We start from the raw sequence: 25,099 nt of genomic DNA, 5'->3' as shown, positions 1-25,099 counted from the left end.
TATGGATGGATGTAGGTTTGGTATACTTGTTCGGCAACCATCACACAATATCGGAACCATCATTTTTGTATATTAAGGGTGTCCGGTTTGCAAGATAGTATATCATGTATTATGTAGTATTGCTTGGTTAATGAGATAAAATAAAATTAAATTGAATTAGTGGAATATGAGATGCAAGGAGGAGTGAAATGTGAAATTTAATTTAAAGATGGCTATGATTTGGCTCAATTTTGTATGAAATTGATAAATCTGTGACCGCTTAAACAAATTGATGAATTTATAAACATAAAAAGCGGCAGAAAACCAGAATTCCCGCCACCCTGCAAACGGATTCAGAAATCTCCACTACGATGGCGGCCCCTGCCAAAACCCTAATCGACTTCTTCCAGCAACCGGCGGCGAAACGCCTCAAGAGAGCCTCTTCCCCTCCACTCAGCCCATTTTCCTCGCTCAAGGACGACGGCACCGCCGCTTCCTCCATTTCGCCGGAGCAGAAGCGCAGAATGGAATACAACAAATCCCTCGCATTGTCGAAGCGGAACCTAAAACTATGCTCTGGTAAACTCTCCAAGGCTGTTGCAACAGGTCTACCATCTTCTTCTTCACATTTGATTTTAACTCTTTGTTGACAGAGTCAGATTCTGTTGGTATCTCTTTTTTGTTCATTAGTATTTACAGTTTGATCTTTTTAATTTTCAGAACGATCTATATATTTGCTTTTATTCCTTTTGGTCTTGTATGATATGAAATGATACATGATACAAAAGAACAATTTTCCTACGTTGAGACAGTTGCACTCTGTAGTTAGCCGTTGGGTCTCCCTAGCATTTTCTTCGTACTTCCGTGTATGGAGTTGTGTATTGACAGAAAACATTTTATTGGACTCGCTTCTGCTTTGCTTCAAAAGCCGTTATGTGAAACTGTACCAATTGGGTTCGAGTTAAATAGAGGTTGAATTTGCATTCTGCGGGAAAATTCTTATCCATAGAGCCCTACTTTTCCCTTACCATCTTTTAATGAACCTACTTTGGTTTACATTTTTGCATATCGAATATTTGGAATCTGCAGAGCACTGAAGAATTGCATGATCTCATTTAACTTTATAGATTGAGGCATACTATATAGCATTAATATTAACTCATTGCATGTTCTTGTGTGATTTGGTTATTGAAGGGGTGGGGTATGTAAAACTGGAGGAGCTATTAGTGGAGGAGACCTGGTCAGAAGTGCTATCCGGGGAGCTGCAAAAGCCTTATGCAAGAAAGTTGTGTGAGTTTGTCGAGGCTGAAATATTCCATGGCAGCACACCAATTTACCCTCCCCAGCATCTGATTTTTAATGCTCTTAACACCACTCCATTTGACTCAGTAAAGGCCGTTATTATTGGACAGGTAAAAACTTTGTTTGCCTTACAAAGTGAATCTCAAAATTGTTCAAAAATATAAAATCAAGAAATATGAAGAATAAGTAAAAAAAAAAAAAAACAAGAGGTGTTAGTCGATGCATTGTCTTTTGTCATATGCTGATTGCTGTTATTTCTGTTCATTCAACTCAATCTTCATTATCCCAAAGTTGAGAATTTACATACCTACTTGTGAAACAGTAAAACAAGCCTTGTAATTTCCTCAGGACCCATACCATGGACCAGGCCAAGCAATGGGCCTCTCTTTCTCTGTGCCAGAAGGCATCAAAGTGCCTTCAAGTCTACAAAACATATATAAAGAGCTCCAGAAAGATATGGGATGCACAATTCCATCTAATGGGAATCTTGAAAAATGGGCTGTACAGGTAATATACTTATATCCTAATGGCTAGTTCCCATTTTCTCTTGCTATGTTTGGATGCATCTGTTCCTCTTTGTATTATAGTCTGTTTCTGGTAGGGGTGGGAATACGGATATCGGGTATTGGATTTACCCGATACCCGCAGGATTTTGGATACCCAATATCCAATTTTATGGGATTGGGTATTGAAATTTGAGATAAATCGGGTATTGGATAACCCGAATAGGTATCGGGTATTACCCGAATATCCAATTTATTATATAAACGCATTTTTTAAATTAGGTTTAGGCGTTTAGCAATGAATGCTTCTATATTTTGCTTAGTTGTTTAATGACTTTTACGTATTGCACAACCAACTCATGTGGTTTATATATTTTATTTAATTATTTTGACTTTTGAATTATATTATTGGTTGCGTCTACAGTTATATTAAATGCATAACTTTTATTATTTTACTTACATATTGCATAATCAATCCCCAAAAATATAATCGTATACTTTAAAATAAATGAAACATTAAAGATATTAGTCAATTTAAATATTTCTATATTTATTTTAATATATAAAATTTGAATTTTTTTATTAGTTAATAACACTTGTAAAGAGTCGGGTATTTGGGTACCCGATACGTCGGGTATGGATACCCGGGGCGGGTATTGGAGTACCCGAAAATATATCGGGGCGGGTTTTGGATAGACATTTTGATGATTTTCGGGTTTGGGTACCTGGTTTTTTGGGGTCGGGTATCCATGGATACCCGTATTCCCACCCCTAGTTTCTGGATCATATATTTAAGCTTATGATAGGGCTTATTTTTATGTTTCTGCTTTAATTGTGGTCACATAAGATGAAGTAGTGACTAGTGACAATCCAATGTGTTTGGGGCTTTACATTCATGTTTATTACGATTTTCTTACATCCAAGTACATAAGATAAAGAGTTTCATTGGGGGGGGGGGGGGGGGGGTTTCGAGTTCAAGAACACATGAAAATTACAGTGTTGTGTTTCCTCATTCCTGAAATATTACCATTTTTTTTCTTCTATGGATCTATGGATCTATTTCTAAGCTAGCCTAAATATAGTGGGCATGTTCTTTGTCTTTTTTGATATGTCTATCTTTCATTATAATGCTTCATTAGAAAGTTTATTCAATGTCTTGAGTTTTTGTCAACTCACTATCTTCTGTTTCTTTGGCTTGTGGTTGCTGAATAATATGAGCAAATGTATTCGCCTCTTTATGTTGTACGGAATAAAGAATTTTAGATCCCAATTAGTTCATCAAAGGGGACAAAAACACTAACTGATGCTGTAACACCAATCATCTTTTCCTTGTGTGTTGAAATAAACCCCATGTGAAAAAAATTAAATCTAGTTATTATCTTGTATGATTAGATCAGTCGATCGACTACAGTGAGTTATATTTTTAATTCCTAACCATCATTTTATTGAGTGCATGTGAATTTAATCTCCTCAAGAAATGACTCTGTTGTCTTGATCTCTAGGGTGTCCTGCTATTAAATGCTGTTCTAACAGGTATGCTCCTTTCTTCCCCTTCTATACTAACCAAGTCATATTTATTCTGTGGAGGAAACTGTTTTTATGCTGATATGCATGTGTTGGTTTTCGTTGGTTTGCTGCTTATCAATATTTCATTGGCCCTTAGGATTGAAAGGGGTCTGTTATAGGAATCCCCCTCCCCCCCCTCCCTCTACCAAGTAGACAGTATCAAATGTACTGCATACGGTGCTTTGGCATAGACTGGTCTCACATAAATGCCATCCTATTCCTATCTTGTTTTCAGTTAGACAGCATCAGGCCAACTCTCATGCCAAAAAAGGGTGGGAGCAGTTTACTGATGCTATAATTGGAGCAATTTCACAGAAAAGGAGTGGAGTTGTTTTTCTCCTCTGGGGAAACTATGCCCAGGCGAAATCCCGGTAATCTATTCACGATGCTTGTCTAAGTAATGGTCAAACATGCTTGTATGAACATTCTTTTTTATTATCGATTAGCAAGAGAACTGTCTTTGACCGCTGACATTGTCTTGGCCAAAATTTTGGCCTTCAGCAGAAACTTTAATTAGTCTGTTTTTGGTTGAAATTTATGTTGAAAAAAGAAAATGCTTTTCTAATATACACAAACCATCCATAAACCGAATAGGTATCAGACTATGCATCTGACATGTTTAGGGGGATTTTCTTTTGCAGGTTGATAGATGAATCAAAGCACTATATTCTCAAATCAGCACATCCTTCAGGTTTATCCGCAAACAGGGGCTTTTTTGGATGCAGGTGAGTCGTCTCGGTTTGGGGACTTTGAGTTGCTGTCCTAGCTTGGCTTCTAGTAATTTGTGGTCATTATTGATTTTAGATTTATTGCCTTCTTCCAACATGTTGGCGTTATTTTCGCAAAGGAAGTTTGCTTATAGTTTGAGTGTTTTTGCATGACAACAATAAAGGATATAGGAGAATTATATAGCGGCATGTACTAATAGCAATTTTAAACTGTCAGGCATTTTTCTCGGACAAACCAGCTCTTGGAGAAATTGGGAGTATCTCCAATAGATTGGCAGTTGTAGTGCTACAGGGACAGGACGTTCCCATGCTTTGTAACCTCGACTCATGAGTGATGAGTCTGAGATCTTTTGCCACCATGTATCATCTGCTGGGTTGTAGAGTCTTGTAGTACAAATATGCATGTATAGTTATGAGGTTTCCAACCTCATATTGCCGACTTGCAGTTGAGTATTGCTCTCTGCAAATAGTAGGCCCTCTAATTATATATCTGTATGTTCTTTTGCCAAGCCCAAGATGATGTTTTTGATTTGGATTATGTAGATTCCAGATCGTTCTTCTTCATATATGTGCTGATACAAGTTCTCTTACCAATTTGAGTTTTTGCTTTAAGGGGCCTCTCTAAATCACTAATTAATACGAGTTGGTTAATGAGTAATTTGGAATGTGTTTTAAGATCAACACATTAGGACAATCTGAGTTCACGGACAACAAAGCCTAATCCAAAACCCTCAAAACATAAGACTAATTGATAGACTAGTGAAATAGGGCGGCAGTGGCACAGACCAATCCAACTCGGCCGAGTCCCATCCACTTCCAGGAGTCAAAAGAGCACATGCTGAGATATTAATACGAGCCTTGGTTTTTAGTAATTTTGACTACTACACAACCAATTTATGTTGGTCCGCTTTTATCTAAAGCCTAATCGTGCCTACTAAATACACCCTTGATATTTTTAAGTCCAATCATGATTCATAAGGGCTATATTTGTACTACTATATGTTTATAGGGGGGAAAACAACAAATAAACAATTAAACCTAAATTGCTGGTACGAGTCCAATAATAAATTCAGACGCGTAAAATTCAATGACTTCCCTTTTGATTGTGGCCAACTGATGGAATTATTTTATTTATTAAAGAGGTAGTATGTTTCTCCACGGGTCTTTTTTTATTTATAAAAACATACATTTAATTGGGCCATAATAAATTTCTGCCATATTATTTTAGTACTCCTAAAGCCGTTCATTATGAATTTGACAATTTAAAAAAGGAAGGCCTTTTATGATTTGATGAAATAAAGATATGGATACTGATTTGATCAGGGACAAATATGAAAGCATAATTATTGGTTTCTTCTTAGACCAAACAAAATTATTACTATGTGTTTTCATTATTGATTAATTTAAAAAAGAAATAAGATATGACCTCAAGAAATGATTAAGATGTATATTCCCATCGATATTGGAATCTAATTCATGTAAAGGCACTATACAATAAGGATCTAAACTTAAATTAATTACCTTTTGAACATACGCGTAATTGGTGATTTATTCCTGTGAAAGATTCTTTTGGCTCATTAATTGTTGGATATTCCAATCAACCTCCCTTTAATTCGAGTTTATTTTCTGAAGCAATAACCACTTGAAAATCATCACCATCACCTATACAAAGACATTGTATAATTACCATCACCATCACTTATATTTAGAGGTGAACGTATAAAGTTTTTTGATGGGACTATATTTTCTAAATTTTGAATTCGAAATATTAATTAAAAGGAGAATTTTTCTATGATATGTTAATATATAGACGTTTTATTCAATTACTTACAAGAAAGTTCAAATATTCAATAACGTTATAGAATATAGAAAGAAAATTCATGGTAGAGGCTTGAGCTCTTTGTGGGTCTTAAGTGTGTCCGCCAATGCCTATACAACTATATGATAGGCTTTGAGATCGCCTATCGATAATTGCAAGAAAGAAAATTTGAAACCCTAGTCAGGTGCTAGGGTTTTAGTCGAAAATTTGGAGAGAATAGAAGTTGAGAAAATTTTGGGTATTATTTCTCAATGACTATCATCTACTATAAAGAATTCTAATTTACAAGAATTTTAAACTTTATGCAGTTCGAATCTTGATTATACTAAAAAAATTGACAAAATCTAAGAGTCAATAGAAGAAAATTTTAAAAGATTACATGAATGTATGCTTAACAAAAAACAAAAGACATGTCAATCTTCCTTATCACAATCGTCCCACAAAGTATGAAGAATCTGTGGGGGTTGTGATGACCGAGCAGGCGGTGGGCGGGGCTGCACGATGCTGTCTAGGCTGGCGGAGTCGCATGTCGGGCTGCCTGGTTGGGCTGATGTTGAGGCTTCCATCGTATAGGTTGTATCACTATACATGCTTCATTATCAATTAATTGAAATACTATTCTATTGAAATTTGAAAACGACAATCATCCCAAATTGCAGAACAAGATGGTTCAATATTGTTCGCCTCAAAAATATTTTGATGAGCTGTATTTTTATAATTCATAAAACTGAACTTTCACATTAACATAAATCCAAATAGAAATTGAGTCACAAGTTCAAAAGGAAATGATAATCATATAAGTATGTAACATGAAAGTTATAAATCAGTTAAGCATAAAAATACAATAACTTGGAGCATGGAGTTGGAAATTGGACCCAAAATAATCCAAATAAATATTATAGGGCCCCTTCCTAAGTTTCACATGTTCAAGAAGTGCTTTTCCACATAGTGACAAAGCAAGTGACCATCATAAATGTGATCTGCTTCACAAACAGTTTTGCAATTACACTTTCAGCCTTTTTGACTCTACAGAATTTGTCTATATATAATTTACAAATTTCACTACATTTTCTTGTATATGTTTTCAGTGCATACGCAGATAGCAGATTAGGATAAAAAATATAATTCCTCCATCCAAAAAATAATTTTCGTTTATCATTTTAGTCAGTCCCGCAAAATCAGTCCACTTTCCATTTTGAAAAACTTTTTCGCCATACACTATACGTACAACTAATAGAGTGAGTATTATTATCCACTAAAACTACTTCGATTACTTTCCTCTCTCATATATTTGTTAATTCCGTGTTAAAACTCATGTCAACCCCAAAGTCTTATTTTTAGGGTACCGAAGGGGGTATCATATTTTACTACTCTTTCCATATTTATCTTCCCATGAAATACAAATTCCCTACATATTATGATATCACGTACACTACAGTCTGTTTTAATTAATGAAATTCACAAAATATGGTTCATTAGTTGGTATATATATCATCATATTCTGTAACGCAAAACTTAAAGGTGTGGTCGAGTGACATGGATTCGTCCATCTTTAACTAAATGGTCTTGGTTCGATCCTTGCCTTAAAGGTAATTTGTAGCAATCTTAATTCCCTTGAGTCAACTATCCCATCCTCTGATGATAATCTGAAACGCGAATCTACATTATGTTATCTATCCACTTGGAATTGAAAGAGAAACCACAGATTTGAGCGATAAATTCAACCCTATCCCCAAAACATATTCATTTTACAATGATACAAAAAACAGTAGGGCCATAAAATACAAATTAGTTATAAATTTTTATAAAAAAAAACGTCAAGAATGTCATAAATGCATCACTTTCCATATTTATACCATACACAGCTCCACTGGCTCGTGATGTTGCAGAAAAATCAGCCTTGAGCACCTCACACACACAATATATATATATATATATATATATATATATATATATATATATAGAGGTGAGCTTGTAGTTGTACAACTACAAGTTACAAAATCATCATTTAATGCAAAGCAGATTCCCAGCATGTCAGAAATGTGGCATCTCCAAATTCACATCAATGGCCAACACACATTCTTCCTCTCCGAGGTAACTAATACATATAAATGTGTGTTAATATAAATATGGAGTATTAATTTGTTTCTCGCAGACGATTCTATCCAAATATTCCGGCAAGCTGAGGAAGATCGTCAAGCAAGAGAAAAAAACAACTCAGATCAGGAGCTCCGGCATCGACATCGCCGAATTCCCCGGCGGCGCTGCCGGATTCGAACTCGTCTCCAGATTCTGCTACAACAACGGCACCCTATCCATCAACGTCTCCAACGTAGGCCTCCTGCATTGCTGCGCAGTCTTCCTAGGCATGACGGAGAAGCAATCGCCATTCAATCTCTTAGCTCAAACCGACCAATTCCTTGAGGAAATCTTCCACTGGTCATGGAACGACGTCGTCTCCAGCCTCAAGAGCTGCGATCCTTTCCTCGACTACGCCCACTCCTGCGGCCTTGTCGACAAGCTCATGTCATCTCTTCTTGCAAAGATCGCTCAGAATTCACACCTCAATCTCCTCTCGGTCTCATCCTCCTCTTCCTCGTCCTCCCCCGACACCGCTCGGAGCTCTGCTTCTCCGTCGTCGCGGAAACCTTATGCGTGGTGGTTCCAGGATATGGCAACCTTGAGCCCTAAAATCATACATTCTTTTCTCAAAGCATTAGGCTTGTACGGAGCCGAAAACACCAATTTAGTCATCACCAGATTCCTACTGCAATATCTGAAAACCAACGGCGGCGGCGCAATCAGGCCGGTTCCGGCGGAGTACGGGGGGCTGGCCGACACGGCGGTGCACGGGGTGGTGGTGATAGGGAGGAGTGCGTTCTCCTGCAGGGGGCTTTTTTGGGTGCTGAAGCTGGTGTCGGGGCTCGGGATCAGCCGGGAGAGGAGGGCGGCGCTGGAGCGGCTGATCGGAGGGATGCTCGATCAGGCGAAGCTGGATGACCTTCTGGTGTCCGGCGGCGGAGGAGGAGGAGGGGTGTATGATGTGAATTTGGTGGTGAGGCTGATCAGACTGTTTGTGTATCACTATGATGACATGTCGATGGAGAGGATGGTGAAACTAGGGTTTCTGATTGATATGTATTTGGGGGAGATTGGGCCTGATCCTGCCCTCAAATTGGCTAAGTTTCTTGCTGTTGCTGAGAGCCTGCCTGACTGTGCAAGGGATTCTTTTGATCATGTTTATAGAGCAATTGATATCTATCTTCAGGTAATTAGCATTTTCATTTCTTCATGATTATATCAATCTGCGTTTGGATAGAGTGAAGTGGATTTTGTGGTGTGGGATGGCTGGGGACACAGACAAATGCATAACATTCACATACAAGACAAAGGGAGTTACTGGCTTTGAATTATTTCTCTTGAAACCCACTAATATGGCTGACTTCCCCAAAAATATGTCACCACTTTGAATTTTTTGAAGTTGGAGAAATTTTTGAGTTTTTGTTTGCCATTGGTTAAGGTTCAATTGTTTGAGTGAGTTGTGTTTAAGCCTAACTATTCTCTTCTCATCTCTTCTTTGCCAGGATGTACAAGCATCAATTAGTGAGGTGAATAGATTTGTTTTGTCCTTAGTTGTTGTGTGTAGTGTAGTTGTGTATGTGATTATATCTGCCTGTGAATCCTACAACTGTTTAGGCAGTACTAATTGTCATTATCTAACCAAAACAAAAGGCTTAATATTCCATGACTCATGTTGTCGTCCACTAATTAAAATCTGCCAGCAGCTTTTTGTTTGTCAGCAATGGAATCAAAACCTATTTTAAAATTTTGTCTAATTAAACAAGTTGTATATATTGTATATTAGCAATATATGCATGGTACATACTTAAGAAATGATATATACAATTTGTAGTATCACGGGACACTACTCGTTGTTTCCTAGTACAAATATTTGCTATTTTATATATTTCGTATGATGTTGCTAAATTTTTTTTTATTGTGAGTGTTTTAATGCCTTTGACTGCCTGAATCATATTTAGCATGCCGTGAGGGGTAGGTATTATATAAGCTTGATCTTCCATAGATAAAGACAATAGAGTCACGTTACACAGTTTCTTATTTATTGGACGTTTTCGATAGATTGATTGCATCTGTGACCGGCCAATTTGCTTAGTCATGACAATTTTTTGTGACACAGTAAATGCAACCATTATTATTGATTAGGTCATTAATCCAATAAATAATAATGTGTTTTTTTTATATGCAGGCTCATCCCTCTCTTTCCTTAGAGGAGAGATCAAGGCTGTGCAGATGTCTAAACTACGAGAAGCTAAGCCTCGAAGCCTGCAAGGACTTGGCCAAGAACCCTCGTATACCTCCAAGAATAGCGATCCAAGCACTATCTTGTCAACGTTGCAACGTTCCAAGTGAGAACACTGCGTTTGTGGTCGAAGATCACAATTTTGGCAGAAAAGATAATCAGCTGGTGGTGTACAAAAACGACGAGACTGAGACAGAGTGCTCGAGCGAAGACAAGGAGGAGATGAAGACGAATCTGGAGAGGATGCAGTGGCGAGTGGTGGAGCTGGAGAAAGTGTGCAGAGAGATGAAGGGTCAGATGGCAAGAATGGTGAAGCTTGCTCCTCAACATAATAGACCACTTCCCAGATTGTGCTAACCCCCTTCCTATACACATTATTATACTGCTTCCCTTTGTTTGCTACTTTTTGTTTTCTGGAAACAGAATCTCTCCACTTGAAAAAATTGTAATCCTGTTTGTAAATTCTTTTTGAATGCCACCTATAGTTTTGATTTTCATCCAAGAAAACGCAAGACAGCAAAACGACACGATCTTTGTTTTTCTTGTGAACTTGTGATCAACTTTCCATTAAGGTGGGATTGCGATGTTCGTCTGATTCCTCTTCAGAGAACAAAGGAAAGCTGATATCAGCATGGAACTACACAACACTACAAGGCTACTCCCCTTTTTCTATCTCTACCTCTAAACTAGAGCATTCAACAAAATAATTACTATGTAACATATGCAGACTCCGAGATGTGAGAGGACATATTCATCCATGCTATATCCCTACCATCAGCTGCTGGTCTGAACTGGTTCAGATACACACCTGTCCTGTGAATCGTTGGAACCTGTCATTTTTCTCAAGGACCGGTACTGTAGGCGGACATTTTCTCCAGTCTCATTAATCTTAAGCAAATACCTTCATAAAATGCAGTATACCATCAATCACCACAAAGAATCAGTAAAACACCATGCTATTAATTAACAAGGGTCCAATCAGAGTAATTGAAAAATATGCCCTGGTTCTGAATCAAATAAACCAATCACACAATTATAGGGGTTGTCTATGCAACTAACCAGCCATTAAGACATTGTGAAGTTATCACTGCTTCCTTGCCAACAAACTTATCAGGTGTCCGTCTGTTGCCCTGCGCGATATTGCATGGTACTATCTACGGTGAGGTGTTTGTAATTGGAATTAAGAAACATAAGTGATGAAACAAGCGGACTAGATAGTTTACCTTGATAATAACCTTTTCATTAACTGAGAAAGGATATTGTACACCTCTATGCGATCCATTTTCTGGAGAAATATCACCATTTTCCTGGAGTTGGGAAAAGTGCATCAGAAAAGAAAACCTATTTCTGCCAATTTTCTTTTTAGGAGGTGGTGGGGATTTGGTGTCAATTATGGTAAACCCCAACAAAATTAATGACAAAGTATGCAGGAAAAGATAGGCAAAGAAGACTCATAACTCAAGATAACTCATTTCCAAAGTCCAAAATCGAGGGCAAACCTATATTTATACTGTAAAGATCATATATCTTCTAGGAAAACGAAATATCCATCTAAAATATTTCACATATATCCTGAACTGTAAAAATAATACAATTATACGCCTCTGTACTTACAGGAATTGCTAAGAATCCTCAAGACATTAAATGAACTGATAGCTAGATCAACTCTTTATATGTTTGTTAAGACAGGACTGGAACTAAAAGTCGAAATCCAACTTTCTTTTAAGGTTATTTAGGAAGAATGGTGGAAGGCTTATAATGTAGCTATTGCATGGGAGTATCCATAAAAAATAATACCATTGCAGCTTAAAAGGTATAACCAAGGAGTCATGAAAACAGCATATTGTCATGACACATTGGAGTTCTGGCCAAAAAATTAAGTAATTGAATTTTAAATTGGTTATGTTCTTTTATTCTTGATACATTTTCAAAGTACTACACACACAAACAATGTTAGCGAAAGCAATTACAAAATTTACCCTGTGCTCATTTGCTTCTTTCCTACGTTTCCGCAGAGCTGCATTATGGAATAGTCTGCGTTCATCCTCTTGCTTGACTGCTACAGCTGCAGCTCTCAAAGCTGTAAATACATCAGAGACAATCATCATTAAAACCAACAAAGAATATAAGCAGCCTAAACTGGAGAAATTTCAGACAACATGCACATGGCTTCTTCCTTGTAGTTTTCATTCCATGGGAGAGAGAGATGAGAGAGAGAGTACATTACCATGATTAGGGATCAATGACCCAGAATCGATTTCTACATTGCAGAGTGTGCATCTAGACTGTAATGGCACAAAAACTGAGTCACGACAATTCACAAGTGTAAGCCAAATAATTTTAAGCATATAGCATAATAGAAAGAGTAAACTGGAAACAAATATTAGCATAGAAATTATGGAAACAGACTGAGCTCATTGGTCCAATAGTTCATGCCTAAAACTTTTCAAAGTCTAGTTCGGCCTTGCCCATCAGCTTAATGTTTTCTTTAAGAAGATAAGGTGTGGTCTAACTAAGAAATTTATCTGCCTAGAGCTAAGAAGATAAGTGCCTGTTCTATAGGATTGCATCTAAGACATAACACGCCCCACTTATGACTGTTTGGTTTAAACTGTAAACGTAACTTCAGAACACAAGCAATACACAAGTGACGGATGCTTCAGGTTTTGCAACAGAATACCAGGAAACGAGAGATAAGACACCCAAAGATACATTGTTGTCCCCACTTACAGTTTCTATCACTTTCCTCAGCATAAGACCACCAAATGAATGTCCACAAGAAACTAGCGTAGCATCCTCAAGGTATGAGCCACTGGAGAATCCTCGATTTCAAAAACAGAAAATTTAGAACAAAGATTTATACAGTGAAAACAAAATATCCACACATCAGGATTTTGATAGACAGGAGATAATGTTTGGCACAACATAAAATAGATTAATACAATATGGATATTAGATATGAACCACATGAGACGTAATGAAAGAAGTAGATTCGATGCAAGGTGGTCTAACTTACGATATGGGATCTGACAGCACACTTCTTAGTGACGGCTCCCTATTCAAATTATCTGCAGGTACCTGTTGAAGCAAGATCCAAACTGAGATTATAGATATCATCATGTTTTCCTCAAACTACACCATTTTCAAGAAAACTGATCTAGAGGTATCAAACTATAGGCAGTTGAGAAAAGAAACCAACCCATCCTAAAGAAGTCACATTTTGATTAAATCAGGTGGAAGTAACTGAACTGAACTAAGTCATTTGTCACGAAAATTTAAACGCATCAAGAAGTCTTCATAGAACGGCTTACATAATCAGCATGGTTACACAATATGTCTTCCTCGGCAGAGAGATCATCCATGAACTGGCTTACAGATATTGGCACATAGCTTTGAGGAATCACATGCCCAGCTGCTGCAATTGGTGTACAATCCAGAATTGCATTGCTTTGTGGCAGTAGCCTAAATGCCAGTGATGTCCTGGATGAATACAGTCAGCTCTCTTGTAAAGCAAATCATGTGTTGCCAACAAAACAACTTCTAGGATATTTACCTTCCACCACAATGTGGGATCAGAGAGCTATCAGAGATGACCCTATAGGAAGCAGCAGGCCGGTGTCCTGCAGTGGCATGGCTGAGAGCCTTTCCTGTAAGCAGTAAAAGATCCCCAGGAGACAAGCTACTATCTGCTTGGTACCAACGCCCATTGGAGTCACAAACCTATGGTTGAAAGAATGAATAACTCATATAGACGAAGAATGTCTAGATTTGAACAGATGCATGGAAGATCCAGACCAAGTAACCAATAACTGCAATTGCACATTAAAGATGAGAAATATACCTGAAGACCAGGAGCATCTGAGGATATCAGCATTAACAAACCCTTCTCCACTTCCCAATTTGAAGCATGCTTTCCTCCCACAGATGCAATTTTCCCTTGTTGCGATGATACCTGGGAAAATGTGGCAACAAGAATTGATGAAGACAGCTCGCCAGCAGGCAATGGGCTATCATCAAGCAAGTGACTGAAGACACTGAAAATAGAAAGGTATCAAGAATATGCTAGTACGAGCAAACAAAAAATGCTACTGTGGCGCAAATAACAGTAAATGAAAAAAAAATGGAGGGAGATATGGGGACACTATGCTTACTCGCTTCGCAGCTGAAGATGCCTAGATATAGCACATAAAGCAGCACGAGCTGCCCTACCCATGCATCTGAAGATGTCAGTCAAGCATGGAGGGGATGCATCTACATCTTCCAAAGGCCTGTGCAAAATTTGGAATATCAATATGTCAGATGCAAGTCATGCAACATAAACAAAGTTGACTGTGTCTGATGAACATAACAGAACGGGAAACAAGCATTGAGAAATTCACAAAGAGATTAACTTAACTGGCTATAAAAAGTGGGAGAATGATTTGGTTTCATTGCTTGGAAAGTGAACAACTAATGTATGTACCAAAACAATTTATAAGAATATCAGAAAATGAAACGGAAACGTTTAAATCATATACTACCATATTTGAATATGGCTGGACCCTTGCTATCTTAATGCATAGACTGTATTTTTTTTATATGCGGTGGCAAGATAAGAATCTAGAAGATTTTAATTCTATAGTAAAATGAGATGATAAACAATAAGAGCATATAAAGAATAAAAAAGGTTCTGAATTGTACATCCACTAGAATTAACCAATTTCGGAAGTTTGACTTAAGTAAATAACGCATCCTAAATATAGTCCACATTGACATTTTTGTTCTAGCCAATTCTCAAAGACAACACCAATCATGAAATCCAAAAAATATCAGAAATTTAAGAGAATCAATCAGTAATAAGTGGAGTAACAATAACCAGAAACAGTTGGCAATAAGTAAGTAAATTCGAAAAATAACCTTCCAGCCCTGTAGGTATAAACTCCTCGGCCGCCCTTCCTGGTGCGGAAGTAGAGGCGGGCGGAGTCGAGGGCGCAGCGGAGCAAGGCAGCATCGTCGGAGGCGAGCTCAATGATGGCAGCGTTGTGGCGCGTGAGGGAGGTGGACAAGGCATCGACGGCCCTTAAGTAGGGAGGCATGGGAGCTCCATCGTAGGGCAGGATGTCAGCGAGGCGAACTCTGGAAGGCGAAGGGAGGGCGTGGTTCTGTGGGGATCTAATACCACCAACGGCGGCGGGTGGATTGCCGTGATTCTGATGCTGTGGGATCATCATCGCCACCATCGATCATGATTTCCACGGCATAATTACAAAAGCCTGAATTCGCCAATTTGGGGCTTCGTTTGTGGAGGTTTTGGGGTTTTGGAAACACTGATTACTTGCCCACTCGTCTTCTAATAACAGAAATGGCTTTTGGTGAAAATAACATGAACATAGAAAACTAAGCAAGTAAAGTGAATTTTAGAGAAAATATTTTAAGGTACAAGTTGATCAAATTCATTTTATAATCTATGAGGATTAATATTGGGACACTTACTCACTTACCTTCAACTAAAACCTAGTAAAATAATTAAGTCATGTATGCAAGTTGGACAAGCGGTATTATCTCGGTTCAAATCCTCTATGGCGTGATCTTTTAAATTTATATTCATTTACCTATAAAAAAAATCTAAAATACAGCGAGTAGATGAATTTAACTTTAATCAATCATTTGCACCTCATCTCTCTCAATTCAAATTTGTGCAAAAAATTAGGTTTTGGAGATTTCTCCGGCAGCAATATCAATGATGTATATTATCAGAGGCTAATGTTACTCACATCGATGGGCTTCCCCAAAAAAATTGGTGGTGCATATTATGGTAGGCTAATGTAACTCAAAATTGACGGACTCTCCCAAAAGATCAATTTAACCACTGATCGATCAAGATTCAGATAATAAAAGATCAATTGTTGTGGCCGAAGATCCTTAGATACGATGAACATTATGTATAAGTTTTAAAATATTAACCCAATCATTTCATTAAACTGCCTATAAAGACATGAACTTTAATGTCAATGTTCACCGGAAGACATGTTAGTGTGATATATTCGATTGATCATTGAAAGTTAAAACTGTGTTTTTAATCAAAAGAAGGTAATTTGCGTGTATTTAAATTTAACATTTTCTTATTTTCTTCATAACCTTCTTTTATTGATCTAAATACATAACTTGGAGATTTCTGATTTTTTTTTTCCTCTCACAATTTATTTATTTTTAATTTAAACACATTTTCGTAGGAATAGTGCAGTTAAATAGTCTGCCGAAAAGAATTACAAATACAGAAACAACCTCAAAAATCTGCAGAACTCGAGACCGATTGTTCAGGCCGAAGGGGAAAGGGCGCACACTTACATCTGGATATGGAGATCTAGCTTCATCTTCTGTTCAAAGGCCACATTAACTTCCAACATGCTCGACTCATGCCATCATCATGTCGGGTTAATGCCTCTTTTTCGTTCCCAGGGCCTTCCTGCATCTCAACTTATAGAGTACAAATTACAGTAAGAGAAAACCACAGATTCATTTATCTATCTCGATACTTGATGTCCAACATTAACACGTGATGTGGGTCGAGTTGGTTTCCTCAAATGCTCCAAAGCTCGTAGATAATGTGTCAATGAGAGCTCTAAGCCATCTTCAGCTACCCTGGGATGTGTATTTTGGATCCGAATCGTAGCTTCAACAAAGATGTACTTCCCCATTTCCAAGAATCCATGTACCCACTCTTGTGTTCTTGCGACGCTGTTGCAAACAAACAAGCATATTGTAATTCAGTCGAGTGTTGTTTTCTTCTCGAAAAGTGTAACAACTTATGGCCAAATCAGCAGCATAGACTGTTTCCTAATCTCATGACTAATTTTAAGTGTTTCTACCTCTGAAATACTATGTCGTTTCATGACTAAGAAACTGTCGTATCAAGCAACCACTGAGTAGGAACTAGTAAGCATATCGAAAGCCAAAGGTCACTAGAGCAGGAAGGAACAAGAAGTGAAATGGGATACATTCAAAAGTAAATATGATAATAAATGAGTAGAGAAAACTAAGACCATCATATGAAGCAAACATATAAAGTAAACTGAAAAGAAGAAGTGCCAGTACCTGTTCCATAACCATGCTCAACAATGCCTTATTTTTGAGTGAACAAGAATAAAAGAATTTGAGGCCAAATCCTGAACAGCGTCAATCAAACATAATCCAGTTGAAGGGTTGTGAAGAAGGCTTCACTCCAAAAATAAAGCTTCCAAATAGTCGTCAACATAGGCTAGGCATGGCCAATGGTCAGTTCTAATCCGGACCAGAGTTGAAAAATCACGAACCTCCAGCTGAAATAGGAGATGGAATCTTGGTGGAAGAAATATCAAAATGTGACAGTAACCTATGTTTTCTCTAGCAGCTGTAATTTGAGTCCCTCCATCATCTTCTTCTTCATCACCAAAGTACTTGAGATAAAGGGCCCCTCGAGCACTAGTTGGTGAACAAGTTATATCCAATGAAGAATCTGAGCTGGAATCCTTCCATATAACATCCTTGATCACGCCCCCTGATTTCACCATGCCAACAAGTGGTTCACCAATGACACAAACAACAAAAGGTGCCAGGTGTCGTTCAATAGCTTCAACCAAAGCTGTCACTGGAACTTCAAGAAGTTTTACGGATCGCGTCCCACTGATAGCAGCAATCCCTCTTCCTCCTTTCAGGGAAAAGGTTTCTCTACCGGTGCTGGATGTTGTCTCACAGGCCTCCCATAATGCATTGAATAGATTCACATAGTAACTCGGAACATCATCTTCAGCAATGTCATCTGGAACAATAGCTCTGAGAAACATATCCTCAATCCCAACAGAAATGCTATGAAGCTGTCCTTTGATTACCTGACCATTGTCTGCATTAGTTTCAATGAAAACATCAACCAGGCCAGGCATTGGTTCTCGTGGCTCAAACTCTATACACACAGGAGCTTTAAAGCTCTCTTCTTCTACGTGGCCATTCTCCACAGAAACAATAGCTAATGACTCAGCTTGGCTCAAAAGTTTATCATTTTTAGGTGGTGAGCCAAGAAGGAAAGGAATATGAAATGGGGAAATAGCTCCATATGGTGAGGAGGAAGTGAATGTAAGCACTGTAGCATATAGCGCAGGAAGTTGGTCCTCTCTGTCAAATGCATTAGCTCCTGTAAATTTCTTCTCTTCATCAACCAATGGCTCTGAGTCAAATCTCAAATTACAGGAGATCTGAATCTTGAGCCCTGGCATATGTCTATAATCAGGAATAGATATAAAATGTCTTCTCAGTTCATTGACGATCTCAGAATTTTTTGCATCCATCACCCGTAAAGGCCCCTTTTGTTGATGAGGCAAATCATTCTCTAAGATAGTATCACCACTCATAGTTATCTCCAAGACCTGTTCCTCGCCTACTGGTTCATTATCCCTGATGCCGTCAAAAAAACCAGGCAAACCAGGATTGGTGCCAAAGTTAGGAAGGGACAAGGACCATGACTGCTTCACTAGTAATGACGTTGCCCGTTCAATGTATATACAAGAAGCAATACTGCTAGACTTCTTAAGATCAGGAAAAATTGAAGCGGATTGAAGACTGAAGAATGAGCCAGAATGAGTAGATGGAGATAACCCAGGCAAATGTTCCCCTGTATTCAGGATGTGCTTGAGCTTCTTTCCTGGTATGCCAATTAGCATTCTCAGGTAAAATCTGAAAAGAACCATGAAATATCTGATATTGCGAACATGAGTAGCATAATAAAGCTACTTGATAGGAACAAAATGTTTACATTAGATTAAACTTTAGCCATGTTATTCATACTACAATGATCTTAAATATAAAGGAGGTTTTAAAATTGGATCATGCAAAAGTAGGCGGTAAGATAGGCCAAGAGACTGTAAGGTGTACCTCGCACTATCACGAACCTCCAGATCAGGAAAGAAAAGACAAATAGAAACCAGAAGATGAGATAACCCAGTAAACAAGCTAGAACCGTGATGGTGGACCAGCATTGTTCTACAAATGCCAAGAATTTTACTCCCATGATGCCAAGATCTCAACCCACTATCAGGACCATGTTTCTCTACAAGAAAAACCATGAATCTCAACAGAAGGTTTAACAGCCCACTAGGTGAGACGTTGTCATTTTCAGAAATTCTCTCAAATATAGGAAAGTAAGATCCCAGGTTATAGTCTTTTTTAAGTTTCGGAAGCAGATGTTTATCCAGTGTTTTAAGGAGATGTTCTCCCAACCAGCGGTGTTTGTGGCATCCCAAGAGCCTATCAATGAATGCAACAACTACTGGCACCAATCCCTTGAATTCTGAAGTTGAGTCCACCAGTCTCTTCTGCAAATGAAAACATATATGAAACCATAGCATAAAACTTCAGCCTAGTATTGACATTAATGAAAATATCAAAATTGAAGATTAAAAGTAAGGTCATTTGTGTCAGATATGCCAAACTTGCAAGCAATGTACATAATATGCATTGAGAGTCTGATAGAGATAAGCGGCTGCTGGCTGGAAACGAACATGAAACGCAGTAAAAGAACAGGGGACATGAAAAACCACAACAAATGGATAGAAACGGAACAGAAAATTAATTACAAACGATAAAACTCCTTCGAAAAGGGTACACGCCTCCAAAGAGAGCTACAGCAGTCACTGGACTCAAGACTAAATTTCTGCTCACTTAAAACTAAAAAACATAATTCTATTTATAAGACTCCAACTCTAATTGACTTAAGACTCTTAATCCTACTGAAAATTGGAAAAGATAATAAATACTTCAGAGAATAGAGCAGGGAACGGCTACTGCAGGAAATACAGCATGGACAATTGATATCAAGTTATCAACTTCCCTGCTGTCGAAACAGCCTTGACCTCAAGGCGGATGTAGATATGGCCAAGGTGAAGCGTTGCAGCCACCAGAACTTGGATGTGCAGGCGTGACTGGTGCAGCGTTCCAAATTAGGCTAGACGCATCAGTATTTTCATCTGAACTAACCAACAACTCTTGCAATGTTTTTGGTGGGCAAAGGTGAGTTGGGCTGTAACTAAGGCCACAATGGAAACAAGTACCAGCGGCCCTATGTTGTCTGACTTCCTCATCCATCATAGTGTGAAATCGGCATTGGACTGGCGGTGGTGAAGGAGTTGGTGCTGATGAAGCTGAAGCTGAAGCTGAAACTGTAGCTGGAGACTGGAGAGGACTGTGGGTTGAGACTGGACCGAAAGTTGCTGTGGACCTAAACAGATTTAGATAAGGTATCACATGCGAAGAGAATATAAGACTGATGAACAGTGGAAAGGCAGCTGGGCGTGGGATACCTCCATCGCACTGCTAACCGTAATGCTTGGCGAAGACAGGAAGTTAACCACTTAATATCTGTACGAGCTCAAAATAACTGCAGATGCCTGAATCCTTTATCTGTAGCGGATGTGAGGCTTTAGATCACCCAAAAAGAACCATAGGCACTGCCCCGGTCGAGGATTCCTGGTAGTTGGATGAGGTGTGCTTCGAAGGCTGCGTTGTAACCGTTCAATGAGAAGTCTTGGGCCTTGTAGGGCGGTGCTATTGCCAAAACATAGCAACATCTCATGGGTAAATTGTGCTCATGTGAGAGCAGGGGAGCGGTGAAGTAATGTCTGAACAAACGGCACCGTTGGCCCCGGATAATGCCATTATCCGATGAGCGTGAGCTTAACCCGTTGCTTAATCAGTGTCCTGTTGACTAGAAATTATCGTCCCGCACACGCGAGCCATGAAAGAGCGTCAGTCCCATCGAAAGTGGTGAAAGGACGTTGTTGGGTGTATAGAGAAGGAACGTACTGCTTGGCCGAGGAAATGAGCAGCAAAGGGCGGTGTTGGAGCCTTGAAGGATTAGACAAGGTTTCAGGTATGTTGTGCAAGGATTCCTCCAATAGCAAGGAAGGTAAGCTTTGCATGACATGTTCGAGTAGTATATGGATGGGTTTTTGTTCATTAGAATGGGTGGAAGAAATTGCTTTCAGCTCATTTGAGATCATTTACTGCTCAGCAAACGATCAGGTGTGACCTTCGACCGTCTTCTCTAATCTGTCGAGCCTGGCGTCCATGCTTTGTGTCAAACCATCATTCACCGCACCAAATTAATTGAGATAAAGGGGGATGTAAACCAGAACACGCAGGAAAAGAACAAAGGATGGGAGAAACCACAACTAATTGGATAGAAACTGAACCAAAAAAAAATTACATACGATAAACTTCTCCGAAAATGCTACACCTCTGAAAAGGGATACGCAACTCCAAAGAGGGCTACAAAAATCATTGGACTCAAGACTAATTTTCTGCACGCTTAAAATTGAGAAACATAAACCTGTTTATAAGACTCCTAATAAAGACTCCAACTCAAATAATGAAGTAAAACTCTATTTAACTAAAGACTCTTAATCCTAGTATCCTACTCAAACTTGTCAAAGATAAACTAAATAAATAATTAACTAAAAGATAAATCCTGCAAAGAACTATGCATGGAATGACTAAAGGTGGAAATACAGCATGAGCGATCAATATCAAAGTCATCAGTTCTTCTAGGGTTAAAAAATAGAGAGCTAAAAATTTGAACACACTCTTGCTCGAAGTTAGAAAATAGTAAGCGGCGGCACGAAATATAATAGGCTCTTGAGGGATTCTGACGGCCACTAATGTAGTATTAATTTTTACGTATATGTGAGGCGATATAAAGATGTTCTCGGGTTAAATATCTTGGGACAATGGGACTAAAGACAACTCTCAATATAACACCAAAAATTGCATCAAGACCACCGCATGCACGCAAAAGCAATGAGTGGCTAATTGGCTACCATTCTACAACATAAAACAACGGACATATAGCTACATGAATACAAGGCGGTTCCACTGACAGATAATAAAAAATCTTCATGCAGCTATTAAGACATAGTGATTGTAAATTTATCCAACTTCGTAACTAATAAAAGGCTTGGGTGAACAAGTGCTCTAACCTAACCGAGGACAGCTGAGGTGTAAAATAGTGAAAAATACAGGGCCTAGTTATGCTGAATCAGATTCAGTTGGAGAAGGATCAGGTTCGATCTGATTGCTGCAAGATACTACTACATAAGGCAAACTCCACCAGAACTAAAGCTTCCCTCCTCAATGTTAAAGTACTATATACAACCACACCAAAACTATTCTATTCAGCAGTAATTGTGTCTTCTCCATTACATTTAGTACAAACCGAAAAACTAAGAAAATAAGTTTTAAAAAAATAGAGCTCAAAATTATTATCACAGAAAGGCTGTCCTACTGTATATTGCTTCATAGCAGACACACTAAAGGGTATTGGCATGAATTCGTGTTTATCATATGTGCTGATCTTAAACATATTAAAACCATACATCAAATGAACAGCCACTGAACAGATCCTAGGAAGACCCTAAATAATTATGGTAGTGTTAACATACCTGTAAGGCGTCAAAAATGTTAGACTCCGTAAGAGTAGAAACGGAAGAAGTAGCACTGTCAGAATGTGGTGATCCACCTATCAGAAACTTATGGAAGGTGCGAAACGCCACTGCAGTTTCCGTGTTCCATGGCGGCAGCCATTCGAAAGATGATACTGAAAGAAGGCCGTCTTTGAATAGCTTGACTTTATACACCTCCTTATCCACCTCCACACCCTTTACAACATTTGCATCTCCAACATCAGAGAGCAATCTAGAGCAATATGCAAGCAGGTCAAGCTTCAAGGCTTTCATAGCCAGTGGATCAAATATTGTAGGATAAAACCTTAAGCTCATATCGATTACGCTTCTCTTTCTTGCTTCTTCCTCTCCAACTGTCAAAGCAAATAAGCCCAACATCCAGTGAAGAGCCAACAACCTAAATACCAAATAATGATGGGATTCTTTCGACAATAACAACAATCTTGAAGCTACTTCAAACTCTTGCCCCTCAAATGAATCCAAAAACTTCACGTACATACGCAAGAAAATGTGGCAAAGCAATGGCTTGAATGTGTATAGCAGCCATGAGAACTGCACTCTCAACAAAGAAGCCTGAAGTTCCAATTCTTCAGCTAATGGAATGATGGCCCCCATAAACTCCACCACACCAAATGAAGTTAAATACTGAGGGCAATCAAGCAAATATGAAACCACTTTCCTCAACTCTTTATAGCAATTCTCGTTCTCCTTCCACACGAAATCTGCCCCAACTCTATCTATCAAAAACTGAGGTAGGTTGAAGGGGACCAGAGGGATTGTAGGATTACTAATCGATGCAATACTAGCCTCACTCGGCTTCAGCTTCACAATATTGAGTACAGCAGTGGAGAGCAACAGAACGTACCACTGCGAAACGTGAGTGCGCTCGCTCTGGCAAAGAGACCACAAATGGGGGGCGATCTCGGAGAGCAAGCAGGGGAAAGCAAGCTCCAATTGGCGCAGGCACTCGCACGCGACGCCGCGCGTGTGGCGATCGAGGCTGTGGTTGGGGCGATTGATGATAGTCAGCAGCAGCTCGACGAGGCCGCAGAGAGGGGGCGCGCCGCCGCCGAATTCGTCGGCCTCGGAGAGCGATGTGACGAAGACGGCTGTGGTGGAGATGAGGAATTGGTCCTTGAGGGGGAAGGGGTCGCTGGGGGACTGGATGACGGAGCGGAGGGCGTCGAGGAGGCGGAGTAGGAAGGGCGGCGGAGGGGGCGAATCTTCGAGCGAGTGGTGCTCGAGGAAAGTGAGAATGTGGAGCTTGAGTTGGATGGGGAAGTCTTTGCGGAGGATGGAGGAGAGGCAGAGGTCCGGAACGGATGCGCCGCCGGTCCAGCGGTGGAGGCGGGAGGCGCCGTCGAGATTGTAATCGTCGATTAGGGAATCCCATTCCGGCGGAGAGAGGGGTTTCGGCGGCATTCCGGCCATCGGTGTGTGTTAACATAAATCATAAATCATAAATCCGGTAATGCGGAAGGGCTCTACCCATTTTTATTTATTTTTTTCCTTTTTTTTATCTTTTTCTACATTTATAAATCAATTTTAGTATTTTGTCATTAATTATAGTGATAATTGCCATTATTTCAATTTATAATAATATTCTACTACTAGTGACTGGACATTAGCACGAAAGGCTGCCTGCACGATGTAAATTGTTTACTTTATTCCTAGGACTAATTTCAACCGTTCAAACTGAATATAGTACCCATCCATAAAAAATACTCTCTCCGTCCCACATTGGGAGTCACTTATTGTTATGGCTCGAGTTTTAAGAAAGAGTTGAAGTGTGTAATAAATGAAGTGAGATGGTAGAGTGTGTAATAAATGAAATGAGATGGTAGAGTTGGTTGAAGGTAGGTCCCTTTTGACTTTTGATTTTTGTTTTGGTTATTTTAATGTAGATAATGGTATTTTGATGTAATTTTGATGAAGAATGAGGTAAAATTGTATGACCAAATATGGAAAATTCTAAAAGTGACTCTTAAATTGGGACGGACTTTTATGGCAAAAAGTGACTCTTAACCCGGAACAGAGGGAGTATGTATTTTCTCTCTCCTATAATAGGAGTCTTATTTAATTAAGACATGAATTTTAAGAAATGTAAAGAAAAGTGGATTGAATAAGTTAGGGTATTATGAGTCTTATTTATATATATTAATTTTTTAATAAAATGTGAGTATAATAATTTGGTGGAATGTGAGGCCTACTTACCCTTTTTGTAACAGTAAAATATGACTTTTTATTGGCCGACAAACCATAATGGTAAATTATGACTCTTATTGTGAGACGGGGGAGTAAACAAAGTTGTAAATTGATACGGATTTTATATGCGTAATTGGTAAATTAAGACAGATGTAAAAATGTGTGGCAATAATGTTAGTGAATTATGAGGTCCACATATAGAATGATTTGTA

The 25,099-nt window shown here is 38.8% G+C and overlaps 4 protein-coding genes across 6 annotated transcripts; 2 read left to right on the top strand and 2 right to left on the bottom strand.

Moving 5' to 3' along the window:
* The first annotated feature begins 188 nt into the window (after positions 1–188).
* Positions 189–4,644, top strand: UNG (uracil dna glycosylase). Of its 2 annotated transcripts, none has more exons than XM_089060640.1 (7): positions 189–558; positions 1,174–1,391; positions 1,630–1,788; positions 3,287–3,317; positions 3,586–3,721; positions 3,992–4,075; positions 4,296–4,644. In XM_089060640.1, the coding sequence occupies exons 1-7, from the start codon at positions 351–353 to the stop codon at positions 4,360–4,362; spliced, it is 903 nt and encodes a 300-aa protein (XP_088916766.1). In that variant the 5' UTR covers positions 189–350; the 3' UTR covers positions 4,363–4,644. The 2 variants fall into 2 exon arrangements, with proteins under 2 accessions (XP_088916766.1, XP_088916765.1); XM_089060639.1 differs by having other exon boundaries at positions 191–585.
* Positions 4,645–7,813: 3,169 nt separating this feature from the next.
* Positions 7,814–10,715, top strand: LOC125204544 (Phototropic-responsive NPH3 family protein). 2 transcript variants are annotated; one of them, XM_048103231.2, is made up of 4 exons: positions 7,814–7,991; positions 8,053–9,165; positions 9,482–9,505; positions 10,165–10,715. In XM_048103231.2, exons 1-4 carry the CDS (start codon positions 7,929–7,931, stop codon positions 10,573–10,575), a joined length of 1,611 nt encoding a protein of 536 aa, XP_047959188.1. In that variant the 5' UTR covers positions 7,814–7,928; the 3' UTR covers positions 10,576–10,715. The 2 variants fall into 2 exon arrangements, with proteins under 2 accessions (XP_047959188.1, XP_047959189.1); XM_048103232.2 differs by lacking the exon at positions 9,482–9,505 and having other exon boundaries at positions 7,817–7,991.
* A 35-nt stretch (positions 10,716–10,750) lies between these two features.
* On the bottom strand, positions 10,751–15,608 carry LOC125204545 (RING/U-box superfamily protein). Its single transcript, XM_048103234.2, has 12 exons — positions 15,115–15,608; positions 14,370–14,486; positions 14,060–14,252; positions 13,772–13,938; positions 13,530–13,698; positions 13,235–13,296; positions 12,949–13,030; positions 12,446–12,503; positions 12,198–12,298; positions 11,442–11,525; positions 11,278–11,348; positions 10,751–11,119 (listed from the first exon to the last, which is right to left on the bottom strand). The coding sequence occupies exons 1-12, from the start codon at positions 15,435–15,437 to the stop codon at positions 10,993–10,995; spliced, it is 1,554 nt and encodes a 517-aa protein (XP_047959191.1). The 5' UTR covers positions 15,438–15,608; the 3' UTR covers positions 10,751–10,992.
* A 768-nt stretch (positions 15,609–16,376) lies between these two features.
* LOC125205757 (AP-5 complex subunit beta-like protein) lies at positions 16,377–24,174 on the bottom strand. Its single transcript, XM_048104862.2, has 4 exons — positions 22,662–24,174; positions 19,102–19,541; positions 17,293–18,903; positions 16,377–16,935 (listed from the first exon to the last, which is right to left on the bottom strand). Exons 1-3 carry the CDS (start codon positions 24,111–24,113, stop codon positions 17,415–17,417), a joined length of 3,381 nt encoding a protein of 1,126 aa, XP_047960819.1. The 5' UTR covers positions 24,114–24,174; the 3' UTR covers positions 16,377–16,935; positions 17,293–17,414.
* Between the last annotated feature and the right edge of the window lie 925 nt (positions 24,175–25,099).

Source organism: Salvia hispanica, chromosome 6 (assembly GCF_029641045.1).
Source record: "Salvia hispanica isolate PSC_SH4W2 chromosome 6, Shi_PSC_v1, whole genome shotgun sequence".
Classification (NCBI taxonomy): Eukaryota; Viridiplantae; Streptophyta; class Magnoliopsida; order Lamiales; family Lamiaceae; genus Salvia; species Salvia hispanica.
Note: the sequence above shows the minus strand (reverse complement) of the source record. Positions and strands in the feature narration are given on the sequence as shown.

What these genes read in the sequence shown, in the direction of transcription:
- UNG (XM_089060639.1), top strand. Translation starts at nt 351, where the DNA reads ATGGCGGCCCCTGCCAAAACCCTAATCGACTTCTTCCAGCAACCGGCG. An exon ending in CTCCAAGGCTGTTGCAACAG is followed by an intron (nt 586 to 1,173) that starts GTCTACCATCTT and finishes TGGTTATTGAAG; the next exon opens with GGGTGGGGTATGTAAAACTG. An exon ending in TATGCCCAGGCGAAATCCCG is followed by an intron (nt 3,722 to 3,991) that starts GTAATCTATTCA and finishes TTTCTTTTGCAG; the next exon opens with GTTGATAGATGAATCAAAGC.
- LOC125204544 (XM_048103231.2), top strand. Translation starts at nt 7,929, where the DNA reads ATGTCAGAAATGTGGCATCTCCAAATTCACATCAATGGCCAACACACA. An exon ending in ACACATTCTTCCTCTCCGAG is followed by an intron (nt 7,992 to 8,052) that starts GTAACTAATACA and finishes TGTTTCTCGCAG; the next exon opens with ACGATTCTATCCAAATATTC. An exon ending in CAATTGATATCTATCTTCAG is followed by an intron (nt 9,166 to 9,481) that starts GTAATTAGCATT and finishes CTTCTTTGCCAG; the next exon opens with GATGTACAAGCATCAATTAG.
- LOC125204545 (XM_048103234.2), bottom strand. Translation starts at nt 15,437, where the DNA reads ATGGTGGCGATGATGATCCCACAGCATCAGAATCACGGCAATCCACCC. An exon ending in ATCCCACATTGTGGTGGAAG is followed by an intron (nt 13,699 to 13,771) that starts GTAAATATCCTA and finishes GTATTCATCCAG; the next exon opens with GACATCACTGGCATTTAGGC. An exon ending in TGAGGAAAGTGATAGAAACT is followed by an intron (nt 12,504 to 12,948) that starts GTAAGTGGGGAC and finishes GTGCCATTACAG; the next exon opens with TCTAGATGCACACTCTGCAA.
- LOC125205757 (XM_048104862.2), bottom strand. Translation starts at nt 24,113, where the DNA reads ATGGCCGGAATGCCGCCGAAACCCCTCTCTCCGCCGGAATGGGATTCC. An exon ending in ACATTTTTGACGCCTTACAG is followed by an intron (nt 19,542 to 22,661) that starts GTATGTTAACAC and finishes TTTCATTTGCAG; the next exon opens with AAGAGACTGGTGGACTCAAC. An exon ending in GAGGTTCGTGATAGTGCGAG is followed by an intron (nt 18,904 to 19,101) that starts GTACACCTTACA and finishes GGTTCTTTTCAG; the next exon opens with ATTTTACCTGAGAATGCTAA.